The sequence below is a fragment of the Vicia villosa genome, linkage group LG6 (genome assembly GCF_029867415.1).
Source record: "Vicia villosa cultivar HV-30 ecotype Madison, WI linkage group LG6, Vvil1.0, whole genome shotgun sequence".
Taxonomy (NCBI): Eukaryota; Viridiplantae; Streptophyta; class Magnoliopsida; order Fabales; family Fabaceae; genus Vicia; species Vicia villosa.
This window is the reverse complement of record NC_081185.1, coordinates 164,271,723-164,286,766: the sequence shown is the minus strand read 5'-3', so window position 1 is coordinate 164,286,766 and position 15,044 is coordinate 164,271,723. Positions and strand designations below refer to the sequence as shown.

General features: G+C 35.7%; 1 protein-coding gene and 2 non-coding genes across 4 annotated transcripts; 2 read left to right on the top strand and 1 right to left on the bottom strand.

Moving 5' to 3' along the window:
• The first annotated feature begins 1,967 nt into the window (after positions 1–1,967).
• TRNAL-CAA (transfer RNA leucine (anticodon CAA)) lies at positions 1,968–2,051 on the top strand. The gene has a single exon. It is a non-coding gene; the product is annotated as a tRNA-Leu (tRNA).
• Positions 2,052–7,917: 5,866 nt separating this feature from the next.
• TRNAR-ACG (transfer RNA arginine (anticodon ACG)) lies at positions 7,918–7,990 on the top strand. The gene has a single exon. It is a non-coding gene; the product is annotated as a tRNA-Arg (tRNA).
• A 2,484-nt stretch (positions 7,991–10,474) lies between these two features.
• Positions 10,475–14,488, bottom strand: LOC131610983 (serine/threonine-protein kinase KIPK1-like). Of its 2 annotated transcripts, none has more exons than XM_058883092.1 (3): positions 14,272–14,488; positions 12,283–13,944; positions 10,475–11,563 (listed from the first exon to the last, which is right to left on the bottom strand). In XM_058883092.1, the coding sequence occupies exons 2-3, from the start codon at positions 13,923–13,925 to the stop codon at positions 10,723–10,725; spliced, it is 2,484 nt and encodes an 827-aa protein (XP_058739075.1). In that variant the 5' UTR covers positions 13,926–13,944; positions 14,272–14,488; the 3' UTR covers positions 10,475–10,722. The 2 variants fall into 2 exon arrangements, with proteins under 2 accessions (XP_058739075.1, XP_058739073.1); XM_058883090.1 differs by having other exon boundaries at positions 12,283–14,028; positions 14,272–14,487.
• Between the last annotated feature and the right edge of the window lie 556 nt (positions 14,489–15,044).

The window sequence follows — 15,044 nt, the reverse complement described above, 5'->3', positions numbered from 1 at the left end:
CTTGTACTAGGGAGCAAAAAGAGTTATATACAAATGGTATGAAAGTATTGATGAAGAAAATGAGGTTGCTAGATGTCGTTAGAACTGCAAGTAGGTTGTTCAGCGGAGGTGCCTAGAGGCAGCATGAAACAACTACGCAAAAAATGGAAATCACCGACAGCAACAAAGTTGTTGGATGGAGGACGGAGATAAACGAGCGAGGTGGTAGTAACGTCAAATTCGCACAACATCGCCAAGTGTTCAGAAGCGGAGGTGGTGGTAGTCATCAAATGAAGTCTTTGGACACATAAAGAAGCAATTCGTCAGTAAGAACTCAGCCACGACGGCGCGTGGTGCAACTTTAGGTGATCAGCCAATGGCTATTCAAATAGGTTTGTAATGGTTCGAGTTTTTTGTTCATCTTGTCTAGTTTTTTCTCGGTACGAGTGTTTTGGGCTTATTTGTTTTGGTTCGTGGATTCATTCAATAATGGTTGAGTTTTGGGATCATTATGGATCCGTTGAATTTCAGAAGTTAAAAATATGTATTTTTTGCATTCTTGTAATCACAACCTTTAAAACTTTATAGCTAAAGACGGAGAGAAGAGGTGGCAACCCTATTAAGAGAAAACTCAGAGACTCAAGGATTAAGAGAAAAAATTGGGGTATCTAAGGAAATTGGAAAATATTTTTAAACACATTAGACTTGTGTGATTCATATATGTTATTTTGTTTGATTAGTTGCATTAGGTAAAACAACATATCTACAAAGATGTATTTTGTGTAAATGCAACATAAGGAACAAAATATTCCAGCATGTGTTCCAGCATCTGGCCTCAGTCCGTAGACTAAAACTTGTGAGTGAATTTGTGTGCGTTGATGTTTGATTCCTTGAAGATTTACTGTTATGTCTTTTAACAAATATTATTTAGTAAGATTTGCTAAAAAAGGTTTTATTAATCCATATGATTTAATTAGATATGGATTAATTAAAAAGATTTGATTGGATTTTCATTGAAGAAAATAGTTAATTTGATATGTATTAAAGATAGACTTGGTTTAGTTTTATGCAAGATTTTGCTTAAGATTTAATTAAACAAATATTCCATAAAAGAGATTTGATTGGATTTGTTTTAATTACTAGATTTGAAGATAGGTGTGGCGTATTAAGATGAGACACCATACGAGAAACACTCTTGCTCTCATCCTCATCATTGAAAAAATAATGGAACCCTCAAGATGAACAATACAAACCTCATATGTGAGTAGAAACCATTGTACAATGCAACAAAAAAAATCTTTATAAAATACAAAAGATGTCTACTTAAGGAATTTTCTCAAACTGTTTGTGGACATCGACTAAAGAGCATTTCATCATTGTTGTGTTGCTTCCTTACACTACTTCTGAATTAGGAGAATTAAGATAGAAAAAATAATATAGAAAACAAGGATAAGAAGAAGAGTGATCCTTATAGATTATGAGTATCAACAAAAAATCATGTCTCTCATTGTAATTTTATATTCACAAAAGAAATAACATTTGTGAAAAATTTAGTATTTTTGAACTCATGAAGCAAGAATATAGCTAAAAATATGAAACAAGAACATTGAGAAGCTATATTCTTTCACATAGACAGTTTTAATTTAACTCCATTAAACATTAAGCTATATTGATGTTAATGGATTCTGCATTAGAGGGCCAATGAATTGACATTCTTCCCTGAATCCATGCATTCAATACTAGTATTTTCTTTTCTTTTTTTATCGGAACTAGTTTAATGCAACATTATAATATTTATAATGTTGTATTAAATTAGTATTTATAATGCAACATTCAATAATAGTATTTATTACTATTCATTTTAATTAATATAAATCATAAATAATTTCTCTTTGTCATACAAAATTAACTACTATTTTTTTATTTTAATAGCTGCATAAATGTGTTAATAATATAGTTTATTTAATTTTACATAATTAACAACACAAGTCAGGATGGCCGAGTGGTCTAAGGCGCCAGACTCAAGTTCTGGTCTTCGAAAGAGGGCGTGGGTTCAAATCCCACTTCTGACATTTTTTAATCTTTTTACCAATTTTTATTTGCTTAATTTTTATTTCGATTGAAATTATTTGTGCGATAAGTATTTCGATATTATATTTTTATTTAAAATATGTAGTAGTTGTGATTATAAATTATTAGACATAAATCAAAACATCTATAAAATAACTCATGAATGAAAAAGTTCTAGTTTCTTAAATTTTTCTAGAGGTGTGAGACAATGAGGTCATTTATATCTTCTTTTCTTTTGCTTTGTAGAGAAAGTTTTTAAGAAACAAATAGCTAGATTGGTGGAGCTATTTAAAATATGTAGTAGTTGTGATTATAAATTATTAGTCATATAAATCAAAACATCTATAAAATAACTCATGAATGAAAAAGTTGTAGTTTTTTTAAATTTTTCTAGATGTGCGAGACAATGAGGCAATTTATATCTTCTTTTCTTTTGCATTGTAGAGAAGGCTTTTAAGAAACAAATAGCTAGATTGGTGGAGCAAGTAAGAAGTAACTACATATTTCCATGCTATACTGTCATTCATAGTCATATACTTTCTTTGTTGATGATCTCATGATTTTTGAAAAGCCACTAGGATGAAGGTAACAAGCATCCATATTCTTCTTCAATAGTATGGACAAAAATCAAGACAACTAATCATTCCTCTAATAGTATGGACAAAACTCAAGACAACATAACATTCCTCTCAAGTGCAAAATAGTAAGATGAGAGTCAACCAAACAAGACTCAACAACCTAGCTACTCTATTTGACTTTACCATTATTTAAATCCATTTTGACTATCTTGGAGTATCTATTTTAAAGGTTTTTTCTTTAGCCACCTCCCTATGGGGTCACCCTCAGCGAAAAACCCAAAATACTCCTGCTTCGGAAATGAACTTCCGAAGCATTGATTTTTTAAAAAAAAATTCACAATTCGGAAGTGTATCTCCGAAAACACCTCATGGGGGGTGTCTTCGGAGATGAACTTCCGAAAACACCTCATGGGGGGTGTGTTCGGAGATGTACTTCCGAAAACACATTTATTCAGATTTTGGGGGGTTTCAGAAATGAACTTCCGAATTATGCAGAAACTGTGTTTTTTTTATGTTTTTTCTTAACAGTCTCGCATTTTTAATTAAACGCAAACGCCAAATAAAATAAGCAACAGATAAACTGAAAATACTAATATGATAAATCAAATCCAAATAATATATACAAGCCGAAAATAATAAAATACTGTGCGAAAGATACGATCCGAAAACATAAAATAAATAAACCCGACCACTACTGGGTGTGCCTAACCCTCTCTCCCTGGGACCTCCTCTGCCGCCTGTATGTCGCCGCACGGCCCGCATCAGTGACGATCATCTCCATCACGGCGACTGCCTCTGGACTGCCCTGCTGAACGACACCTCGATCCAACGCGTCCCACCCAAGCATCTCTATCCGCTGGCAGATCGGCATGAGATCAATGGCGTGGTCATCCTCGGCCTGCTGGTTCTCCAGGATCTCCTCGTGTGCTGGCCTAGGAGCGCCGGGAACGTCGGGTCTCAGCAGAGGATGTGACACCCGATAGAACCATGTGACGTATCCCTCCTCACTGTGCCAGTCCTGTGTGACCCGAGTGAGACGGTACTCCTGCGGTACCACATGATGCTGCCAGTCCTCCCATATGGCAGTGAGCTGCACTCGGGTCACTGTGTCGGGAGCAGCCTCAAAGGGTGACCTGGGTATCCGCTGCACGAATCCGAACTGACGCATGCACCGCTCAGGGAGATACCGGACCATGATGTTGGTCCCGCATGCCAGCCAGCCTGAATATAGAGCAATACCGTCAAAGGGGACAATCTAAGCGTAGTCGCTGAACGGCCTCCAGGTGACGTCGTCGTGCATCGTGCGGTCCAAGTATCCACGATATGGTCCCATCGCATCGTTCCCCCTCTGGAGAACATATCTGGCGGCCCTAGGCATGGCGTCCACGTACGCAGGATCGATGTGAAAGTCGTGGATGCGGGAGAAGTAGGAGATGATCCAGCTCTGAAACAGAAACACGATAATGTATTAAAAATAAATACGAAACATAAATAAATAAATAAATACGATAATGTATTAAAATAAAACGTACCGTAAGTAGTGTGCAGGATCCAACCAACTGCCTCGTCCTCCAGTTGGAGGCCTCATTCAGCTTCTGGTAGAGGTATGCCAGAGTAGCTGCCCCCCAGTTCCACTGGTGAACGGTATCCAGGTCCATGAAGTAGCGGAGGTAGGTCACGTCGACGTACCTTGCACTCTTGTCCACAAAGCATGCAGCGCCTACCACATGCATGTACCAACACCGGAGAGCGCAGCCGCGGTGATAGTGTGTGAATAGCTCGTCACCCGCCTCCTCAGCCTCGGCCGCCGCGTCCAAGTGGTGCTCAAAATAGCAGCTCAGTGTGGTGAACCGGACATGAGGCCCAGATGTCGTGACGCACTCAAAGTGAGCAACCTCGTGCTCCATGCCCAAATAGAGCGTCATCCACTCAATGGCCTCGACCCTCTGGATCCGGGAGTGGTGCAACAGCGGCCCCCTAATTGGCAGGTGGAGAAGACACTGCACGTCATGCAAGGTGATCGTCATCTCCCCAACCGGCAAGTGGAAATAGGACGTCTCCTTGTGCCAGCGCTCCACAAATGCCCCCTGCATGCCGGTGCTGATGGTGGTGTACCCCGTCATGCAGAGCCCGCTAAGCCCTGAACCTCGCACATGGTCGTTAAACCACTCAGCTGCTGATTTAAACAGACTGAAAATCTTTCGGGCGTGATTCACCATTTTCAACGGCTCTCTCTCCTGTTACAAAAAAAATAAATAAGCGACAAATAAACGGTTAAATTATAAAAAATGGTGACAAATAAACGGTTAAATTATAAAAAATACCTCTCCCTCCCAGATACGCCGAGCGACGTGATCGTGGTAGTTAATCAGCACGGAAGTGTCAAAGGGCCCTCCCGGATAGCTGTCCTCCTGCTCATCCTCCTCCCCGGCTGGAGGGTCAACATCCGGTACCCCCTCCGGCTCGTGGTAGGGCACTGCCGCCACCTCCTCCTCATCCTCCTCCTCCTCCTCCTCTCGCTGGCGGGAAGAAGATACCCGAGCCAGGCGACTCCTAGATCCTGAAGCAGATGTACCCTCTCCCTCGCCCACGGGAACTCGCACACGTCGTCCCCGGCCCTTCCCCCGTCCTTGTGTCGACGCCAGCTGCGCCGCCGCCCGCTCGCGTCTAGCCGACGCAGTCTGGGTCTCCCTACCCTGTCTGATGCGTGCTGGTTGGTTGCTTGACATGTTCCTGTAAACAATTGAAATCAATTAATATGCCACACAAAAGAAAAAACTAAAAAAATTGAACTTCTGATACAATTCGGAAGTTCATTTCTGAAACTGGGATGGAGGTGTTTTCGGAAATGAACTTCCGAAACACCCCTGCGATGAAGTTTCCTGCAACTTCCATGGCAGACCCCAAAACCAGACTTAAAAACAACTCAAAATGCTTCTAAACAACCTAAATACTACTAACAACCTACCCATATATCATTTATACAATTGAAAACCTAAATAACATGCATTTGAATAATGGATCTAACAAATTCAAAACTTACAAATTGAGTGATTTGAGGGCTTTTGAATGTAGTATAGCAATGTGATTGGAGCTTTGATGCAGCCTTGGAAGTGTGTTTGCACAAAATTTCTCCTTTGGTTGTGTTTGATGTTGAATTAGGGTAAATGAATGGGGGAGGGAGAGTGTTTTGCTTAATCTGCAAAACGCGCATTATTTCGGAAGTTCATTTCCGAAATGGTGTTTTCGGAAATGAACTTCCGAAATAAGACAATTATTTAAAAAAAAAAGGCGCTTTCGGAGATGCATCTCCGAAAACACCTTTTTCTTGCATTTCGGAAATGCATTTCCGAAGTCAGGGGTAGTCTGAGTTTTTCACCAGAGGTGGACTAGAAGGTTGGGAGGTGGCCAAAGAAATTTTCATTTTAAAAGGCAAGCCCATAGTCAAACATCTTTAAGTTATCTTTGACAAGGTAATGACTAAACTATCTACTTGAAAATGACATTTTTTTCCATGACGTGTCTTGTCTAGTTGGTTAAATTTGTCATCCATGAAATATTACTTTATAGTTTCAAAATTTATGAGTGGCCAATGGCCCTTGAGAATAAATTAGATAGCTGCATTATAAATTTTATGTAGACATTAAATATTGACACGAGAAAACTTGTCATTGCCTTCTGGAATAAATTGTGTACTCTTATCTCTAAAGGTAGACTTGGTTTGAAAAAAATTAAAAGCATTAATAAAGCAGGATTATCACTATTGGATGGCATATGGAACAATTACATTCAAAGATTTAAATGAATGTCTTAGTAATGATTACGCGGAAGTTAGTTGGGCCAAAATCATCTCATATATTGAAGACCCATGCACAATCTTATTTCCATAAATAACGGTTTTGTAATGAAAAGAATTACAATAGTTTCTAAATTTTCCCACGGTTCGATCCCCCGCAACTGCGATCGGGAGGGGGCTTGACCCACTTGATGCCAGAGCTGTTCCCCCGAACCGGACTAAACCGGTGGTTATAAACCAAAAAAAAAAAAAAAAAAAAAAAAAGAAATTATGGACATGGTTAGAATCCTTGCTATGCATACGGTTTGATCGTACTAATTTTACAAGCCTATACAAATATTTTTAATCAAGATTTGAATCTGCGACTCATAAATCTTATTATTTCAATCATTTCATTAACCATTTGAAAAAATTGACACACAAGAAATCAACTCATATTCAATAATGTTCAGATAAACTTTGGCAAAGGACTTCGAGACATAAAATATTTGATTCACATCGCAACTACCTCATCAAATGACATATGTACTCATTGATGCATTAATTCACTTTCTTGAAACAATTAATTATCAAATGCCAATCCCATACATTTTGTATTAAGCAAACCAATTGAAAAATTTTACAACCTCATTGGATAAAACTGTGGGACATCTTGGGGAAATCCTAGATTTGTAACATGTGGGTGAGTTTTCACCATTTTTTGGGCACACCTACTTAAACGCATTCTTAGCAAAATTGGATATTGCAACTTCTTTTAAAACCGAACTTACATGTATCATTTTTGATATAAAGCATGCCTATAGAAGATGATGGAATCAACTTTACCTTAAAGTGATTTGCTTCTTGCCATAGAAACATTCACTAATAATACCATTATTTCTTAAAAGCTTTTATAGCCAAATAAAAAAATTGTCTTTATACTGTTGGAACATATATTCTATTTCAATGTGCCTCACATTTATTGTGAACACAATAATTTTAATCGTATATCAAATTTAAATTTTTACATTCAACATGAGATCGTGTGAGACTGCATCACAATTTACACCAAGGTTGATTTCATAAAGAATAAATTTAGTTTAATTTTTTTTCCGTTTTTGTTAATTTTTGTTGATAGATTAGATTTTTGCCCCCAACTTTTACTCGGTATATCTATTTTATTTATACATTGTTTTCTATATTTAAAATTTTTTAAGAGTATAATAGCAAGAACAAAAAAAAAAAGACAACCAAAGTTAATATATAGGTACTGGCTAATATTAATGTATATGTATGTAATGTTAAATTAGATGTTGATATGATATTTTAAGAATGCATTAATTTTAATTTAAGCGAAAAAGAAGAATTATAAATAAAATAAGATAATACATGAAGTTGATTAAGTAAAGCGATGATTTGTAAACAAGAAAAAATTGGACGGAGTTATATAAAATATTAAGGTTTATTTTGGAGAATTAGAAAATCATAATTTCTTAGGAAACGAGTAACAACAACGACTCTGTGGCCCAATGGATAAGGCGCTGGTCTACGGAACCAGAGATTCTGGGTTCGATCCCCAGCAGAGTCGTTTCATATTTTTGCTTATTTTTCACTTCAGTTCATTCAGAGTCGTTTCATATTTTCGCTTATTTTTCACTTCAGTTCATTCAGAGTCGTTTCATATTTTCGCTTATTTTTCACTTCAGTTCATTCAGAGTCGTTTCATATTTTCGCTTATTTTTCACTTCAGTTCATTCTGGGTTCGATCCCCAGCAGAGTCGTTTCATATTTTCACTTATTTTTCACTTCAGTTCAGTTGATGCCACATCTTAAAGACCTTAGAAAGAAAATATATAAATTTTCACATTTTTTTATTCATGAAAAAACATATTCCAAAGCAATTGTTTTTACAATTAATTGATAATTTAAAAAGTAGTGTTATGAATTTGTCAAAAATTAGTGCAATTATAAAACAATTTAATTTTAATGTGCCCCTCGTTTTTTTAGAAAAAATAAATTATAGTTAAAATTATTAAAATTTTCAAAAGTAATACTTTTAATTTTTTAATTAAAAATAGTATTTATAATTCTAAAATATTATAAATTATAGTAAAATTATTTTTTAATTAATAATTAAAAAATTAATATTTGAAATTAATCATAAAAAATTTAATTTTAAAAGACTTAATTATAATTTCAAACCTCATATTTTTACTTGTATTTTTGGACTAAAAGCTACCGATGTGGTATGTCTTAGATGGCCGTTTGTTTAGTTGTTCACGAAAATTAATCTCATAATACTATTTAGTTTTGATATTTCTCTCGTATTTTTGGATTAAAAGCTACCGATGTGACATGTCTTAGATGACAAAAAATACAATATCAAAAGATGTAAAATGAAAAACACTAATAAAATTGCAAGAAAATCTCTTAAAAGCTTATATTCCCACTCTATAAATCACTTGTTTTTATAATTTAATTAATAATAACCTATAAATAATTAATTCATAAAGATGGTTTTAAATCATGATATTTCATGTCATGATATGTGACTTGATAGTGAAAATCTGAAAGCAGATGAACCAGCATACCATGAATTGGCTCTAATGATGTCTCAGAATTGTGATTTGAATATGACTCAATTCTACAACTGGATTGTAAGGTAAGAATTACTCCCACTTATAAACATATGTTCGAGTCATATATTGTTTGAAGTAAGACTCTTAACAACTTTTTATGGAAAATATAATCAACTTTAATTATTATTAACTACGACTTATTTAAAACATTCAAAATTTGAATAAAAATATGATATCAAATGCAATAGCACAATGAATAACTATAGAAAATTTCTACGACTTATATTTCCAACATGATAAAATAAAAACAAGACTTGAAAATTTGTTGGCTGATAAGCATCCGTCTAAGGGTATGTCGCCTACATGACTCCACCCATACCAATGGCTCACCTAAAGACACCACATAAAAGCCCGCTACCAGCTTAAAAAGGAGATAAAACATCTGATTTCAGTGTATTCTTCTCTCTCTATCTCCTCTCTTTCTATCTCTCCCAGATTTAATTTTGTTGTTGATCGCATGATTAGGTTGTTTCTATTGCTTTCTAAAAATGCATGCTGATAGGACTTTATTTTGATAGCGATTTATTGTTTTAGTTGTTGGTTTTGTTAGAATTGGTAATTCAACTTTGTTTTAGTGTGAATTAATTAAGCTGAAAACCTTAATTCTAGAATCTAGTGTGATTGAAAATCATTCGATAACATTTTTTGTGAAATTGAATGATTTTGCAATACAATTAAATTGTTTATTTTGGTGAAATTCTATTGTTCATCATGATTGCATTGTGATCAGCGTAAGTATATTAAATACCCAAAGTGTAAATGAAACATGGAAGGAGTAATAAATATTTCATTTTAAACAACAATTGCCTTTATTTAAAAGACAAAATTCTTATTTTTGAATATTAATTTTTTTCGCCGTCTCTATCTCACGAGTTGCTTTTTTTTTTCCGTCTTTCTGAATTATTTTTAATACAATTAAATCTATATAATCATTATTCATTTTACAATGGAATAACTCATTTTAAATTTAAATGTACATCAAAATATATTTTATATCATATCAAATAAATTTTTTCGTGCAGACACACTTATACACGGGTATCTAACTCAGTACTACTAAATTACATTTTGTTGCATACCCATGTGGTGCCCATTTCTCTATCAAGATGCAAATACACTCCTCCATCACAAAACAACCACTCCTAATAAAACACATCAGTACCATGTGCATCACTTGAGTCACCTCCTGTGGTAGAAAACTATAAACACAAATACCAATCCCAACCAACACCTTTAAGTTCCACGCACCATCCATCAATGGACCAGCCACCATTCTAAAACTCAATCACTCTCCACCTAAACACTACAGTCCTCCATAACTATTCACAATCATCATTGCAACAACACTATCACACCATAAACACTACAAATTACAACCTATAACAACAACCAAACTTTATCCCACTAAATGGGGATTGAGCATAAGAAATGAGTTAAATTTGAGTAAGCATTTGCATCATTCATCTATATGGCCAACATCTTGTTCTGTCCTCTGGACATGAGCAAATAGATTTTTTTTATTCTCAATATTTGCTCTTAATAACTTAAAAGTTGCTGTAGACCTTAACTTCCTAGTTTCTACATGTTACATTGAAAGTGATAAAGTCAACACTAATTTGCTAATAGGCTTGCATATAAGTTACATCTCCAAATATGTCACTCTCAAGAGCAAGCAGTGTCTTTAAAACAATTCGAACTCCACGTGCTCTCCTTCATTATACTCTAAATACTTACTACCCTTGCCTTGTGATGCTGTGTCTAGAACTCCAAAATCACAAAACTCCGGAAGTTCTGGTGGGATAGCGCAACGAATTAAGGCCCAGTTAAGACCCTCAAAGAAGGGATGTTTTTTAATCTCAGCAGCCCCTCTCTCTGAACCCAAACGGTTTTCAGGCTCTTTAACTAACAACCCTCTAATCAGATCCTTAGCTTCAAAATTGACAAGTGGATCATCAGGGAAGCTAAGACTTTGAGACACCACATTTGCTAATGTTTCTTCATTGTTATAACCTTTAAATGGTGTTCTACCATATAAAAGCTCATAAAGAAAGACACCAAATGTCCACCAGTCAACTGCAGCTCCGTGTCCCTCTTCTTTGATGATCTCAGGCGCCAAGTATTCGTGTGTACCAACAAATGAGTTTGATCTTGCATCAGTGGGCTCAGCCACAAGTTGCGGCAGTGATCTGACATGGGCAATAGCATCAGCTTTTAATTTCCTTGCTTTTGCAGCAGCAGGTAGGAATCTAGGGCTGAAGCATGAAACTTGACAAGACGGTTCAATGCATAATGGTTCAATGCAACTTGATTGTGCACTAAGACCAGAAACTTTTGCAGGGTCAACATCAGAAGACGACTTCAGAAGTGTTGGGCTAACAGCACACCTCAGCGACAGATCAAAATCAGTGAGCATAATGTGACCGTCTTCTCGAACAAGAATGTTTTCGGGTTTCAGATCACGGTAAACAACTCCAAGCATGTGTAAGTACTCCAAAGCAAGGAGGACTTCAGCGACATAAAACCTGCATGATACATGAATGGAAGTTTCAGAAACAGTAAATTGATTTCCACAACAAAGTGAGCAAAAGAAATTATTACAGAAAATAATCCATAATTGAAACAATATTTTCATTGTCAATGCTGGAAAAAGGGCAATCTAGAACAGAGATCAGACTAAGGGAGAATGCGTGGGAACAGAAAATATACAACATTCATTCCACAACCAACTGCTAACAGTCGACCAGTAAGCATAGGTAACTGGGAGATTTCTTATCTAACTATTCTAACTCTAAATTTTGAAGGAACATAATTTCTAACAAAGAATGGATAATTCCCAAGTAACCATGAGGAATAATAAAAAGTGAAACAAACTGCTGATTTTATTTAGATTCTTCAAGTAGAACATGTTGCAATAGCACAGAAGTATTCCTAATAGCCTATGACTCAAAGAACCATATCAATACAGTTAAGCATTTAAGCACATAGTGTACAGATGAAACATGCCATCCACTTGAATTTATTGGATAAAACAAATATATGTGATACAAGATGAGAATGAGCACAAGCATATTCAGCAAGAACAGTTATAAGAATTAATAAAATATTAGTGTGTACTAGGAAATAATTAAGCCACCATATAATTTGGTGCACAGCTCAAATTTAACAGAAAGGAGATTGCATATTACTTTGGACTTCACAGAAAGTACTAATCTAATATATTACTGAACAATTAGATTTCTACCTTGCTGCTAGTTCCGAAAAACATCTACCAAGCTGCTTCTGCCGTAGAACATGAAGATCTCCACCTGGACAATACTCCATGACTAAACATGAGAGATTATCTGATGTGAATTGCACATACAATGTGGGAAGAAATGGATGGTCAAGCATCCTTAATATTTCTCTTTCAGTTTGAGCCCTGGGCATTTTCTTCCTTCTTGCCAAAAATTCAATGTCCATGACCTTAATAGCAAACAAGCAACTTGTGCCAATTAGTTCAGCAAGATATACAGTCCCGATGTCTCCACAACCAAGTTTTTTCAAAAGATTGAAATGCTTCAAGCTCAAGACTCCTTGCTGCATTTGAGCGTGTCGAATGGCTTCCCACCGAACATCCTTTGACATGTGAGGCCTAGTGCTGCAACTTGAGCCACTCATGTTGCTCTCGTCACTGGTACTAGTACTACTACTGTACTCACCTTGGCTACTCTTCGAGCTTTGTGAAAAATCAAACTGCTCTTTCAACTTGGTGCTCTTCTGAATCTTCTCCACCTTCGCAACTGCTTTGCTTATTTTACCACTAGTTGATGCCAAACCTGTTTTATTTAAACCAGAGTGCACATTACTCGATTTCACTCCAGTTCCAAGACTAGTAGAATCCAAGGCCGTAATCTCTTTGCTTTCATCTTCCCTAGTATTTTCCAAAGCACACCTACATTTTTCACAAACCAGCCCATCTGTGCCAGGAACAGACTTCCTAACTTCATTTGACGCAGGATCACATAATGCAGAATTTAAACCCTCCTTCACTTTCTTCTTGCTCACATTCTTGTTCTTGATGACCATTTTGACTGTGCGAGGGGCACGGTGTGGCAGTTTTTTAACTGTGTTGCCCTCTACAGAAGTAGACGAAGAAGATGTTGTTTGCAACCTACTTTTCCGTCCAGTATTTGACACACAAGTAGACGGAGAAGATGCTGAGGTTTGTTTTTCTGGTTGAACAGGTACAACACGCTGTGATTGAAACCCAACTTTACTAGACGAACATGTTGAATCACTTTGAATCGATGAACTCCCGGAAACAAGTTGAGTAGCTGTAACACCAATTTCCCTAGCAGAATTAATGGCTTGGATCGATTGAGATATTTTATTTAAGGAAGGTGACTTGCTTTTTTCTGGCATTTTACCCTCAGAAACATAAGGCCCAGAATAACCAGCTTCATCTACAACTGAACTGTACAATGTTTGTATCCTCCCAACCTCCGAAACTCTCGGAGAAGCTGTCGACTTTGATAACCTCTTCATGGCAGCCACTTCCGATGCCTTAGATATACAAAGTTCTCTTAACGCCTGCTTCAAATTAACATTCTCAGAACTCCCAACTCGTGGCGACCGAGGAACACCCACTGTCATAGGCTGTTTTAACGTCTTTTTCAGCTTATGACTCATAGTACCATCTTGTGAAATACTCAAATCTGTCGGCAAAGAAGATTTAAGAGCAATTGATTCAAACAGCTTGTTAATATCATCATATATATTATCCTTATATCCCAAATTCACTACCAAAGGCTTGTTATTTTTCTCAGATATTTTGAACTGAGAATCGGACTGGCAAATCCTTATATCAGCTTCAACTATTTCACCAGTGCCAGATAATGAACCCATTATAAGAAAAATCAGCACCCTAACTCAAGATACAATAAAATCCAATTCCCAAAGTGAATCCAAAGAATCACACTCTTATACAATCTACATGATACTTGAAACCCTGATACAATACAATTATCAACATTCGAAAGCATCAGCAAAACCAAACCAAAACTTGATTAATTTAACTAATAAGAAACAGAAAAAAGAAACAACTTAATTAAGTCTAAAATCTCAGTTTAATTAGAAGATTACACCAAAATAAAATAAAAAACACAAGAAATCAGTAGAAATGTGAATCCAGAAAAAACAAAGCAAGACGAATAATAGCAGAAAAACAGAAGATCTGGAACGGAATCAATACCAGGAAGTGGAAGAAAATGGTTGAAGGATGAAGAAAGGGGAAAAAGAGAAACCCTAGATGAGGAGCATTGAGTGAAGAAACGGAAGGAAGAAGGTGGAAGGAGAAATGCGTTTGTTTTTATGTTTGTGTTCCGTTTTGAGCAATGTCGCTGATAATTGTTTTGGTGCAGAAAAGTGGGTCCTACTGGTGTTATGTTTACGCATTAAAATCGAAATTCAAATGTGGATGGAAAAACATTAAATAAAAATGAAGAATGAATGTATATTTGTGTCATGGGATGGATAAGTGTATCTTTGATTTTGATGTTTTTTTTTTTTTTTTTATTAATTAAATGTGTCACCGACCGGCTTTATAATAGGCGATCTCGTATTTGTCCTTGTTTGATAAATAACGGATGTAGGTTAATGAATTGAATTCATTGTTCTATAGTCTAATGTAGCTGTTGCCGTTGTAGTTCATATGATAAATTCTTACTAGTGATTACTATAAACAATTTTAGTTTTATGGCTTAATTAAATTTTAATCCTGTGTTTTAAATTTAAAATGTTTTGTTTTTGTTTTTTTAATTTTGAAATTGAAAATTATAACTTGTCTATTTTTGATAGTGTAATTTATTTATTTATTTTTAAATTTGTCAAACATCAAACAAAAATATTGAATCACAGTTATTGTCGATCTCGTTTTAGTTTTGATTGTTAGTCAATCTGTGTGTATAATGCATTATTTGATTTATAGTGTGTTTGTACTTTGTCTATTATATGAATTTATTTGTA

Coding starts and splice junctions, on each gene's coding strand:
- LOC131610983 (XM_058883092.1), bottom strand. CDS start 13,925: ATGGGTTCATTATCTGGCACTGGTGAAATAGTTGAAGCTGATATAAGG. Junction 11,564..12,282: donor TTTTCGGAACTAGCAGCAAG/GTAGAAATCTAA, acceptor TGTATCATGCAG/GTTTTATGTCGCTGAAGTCC.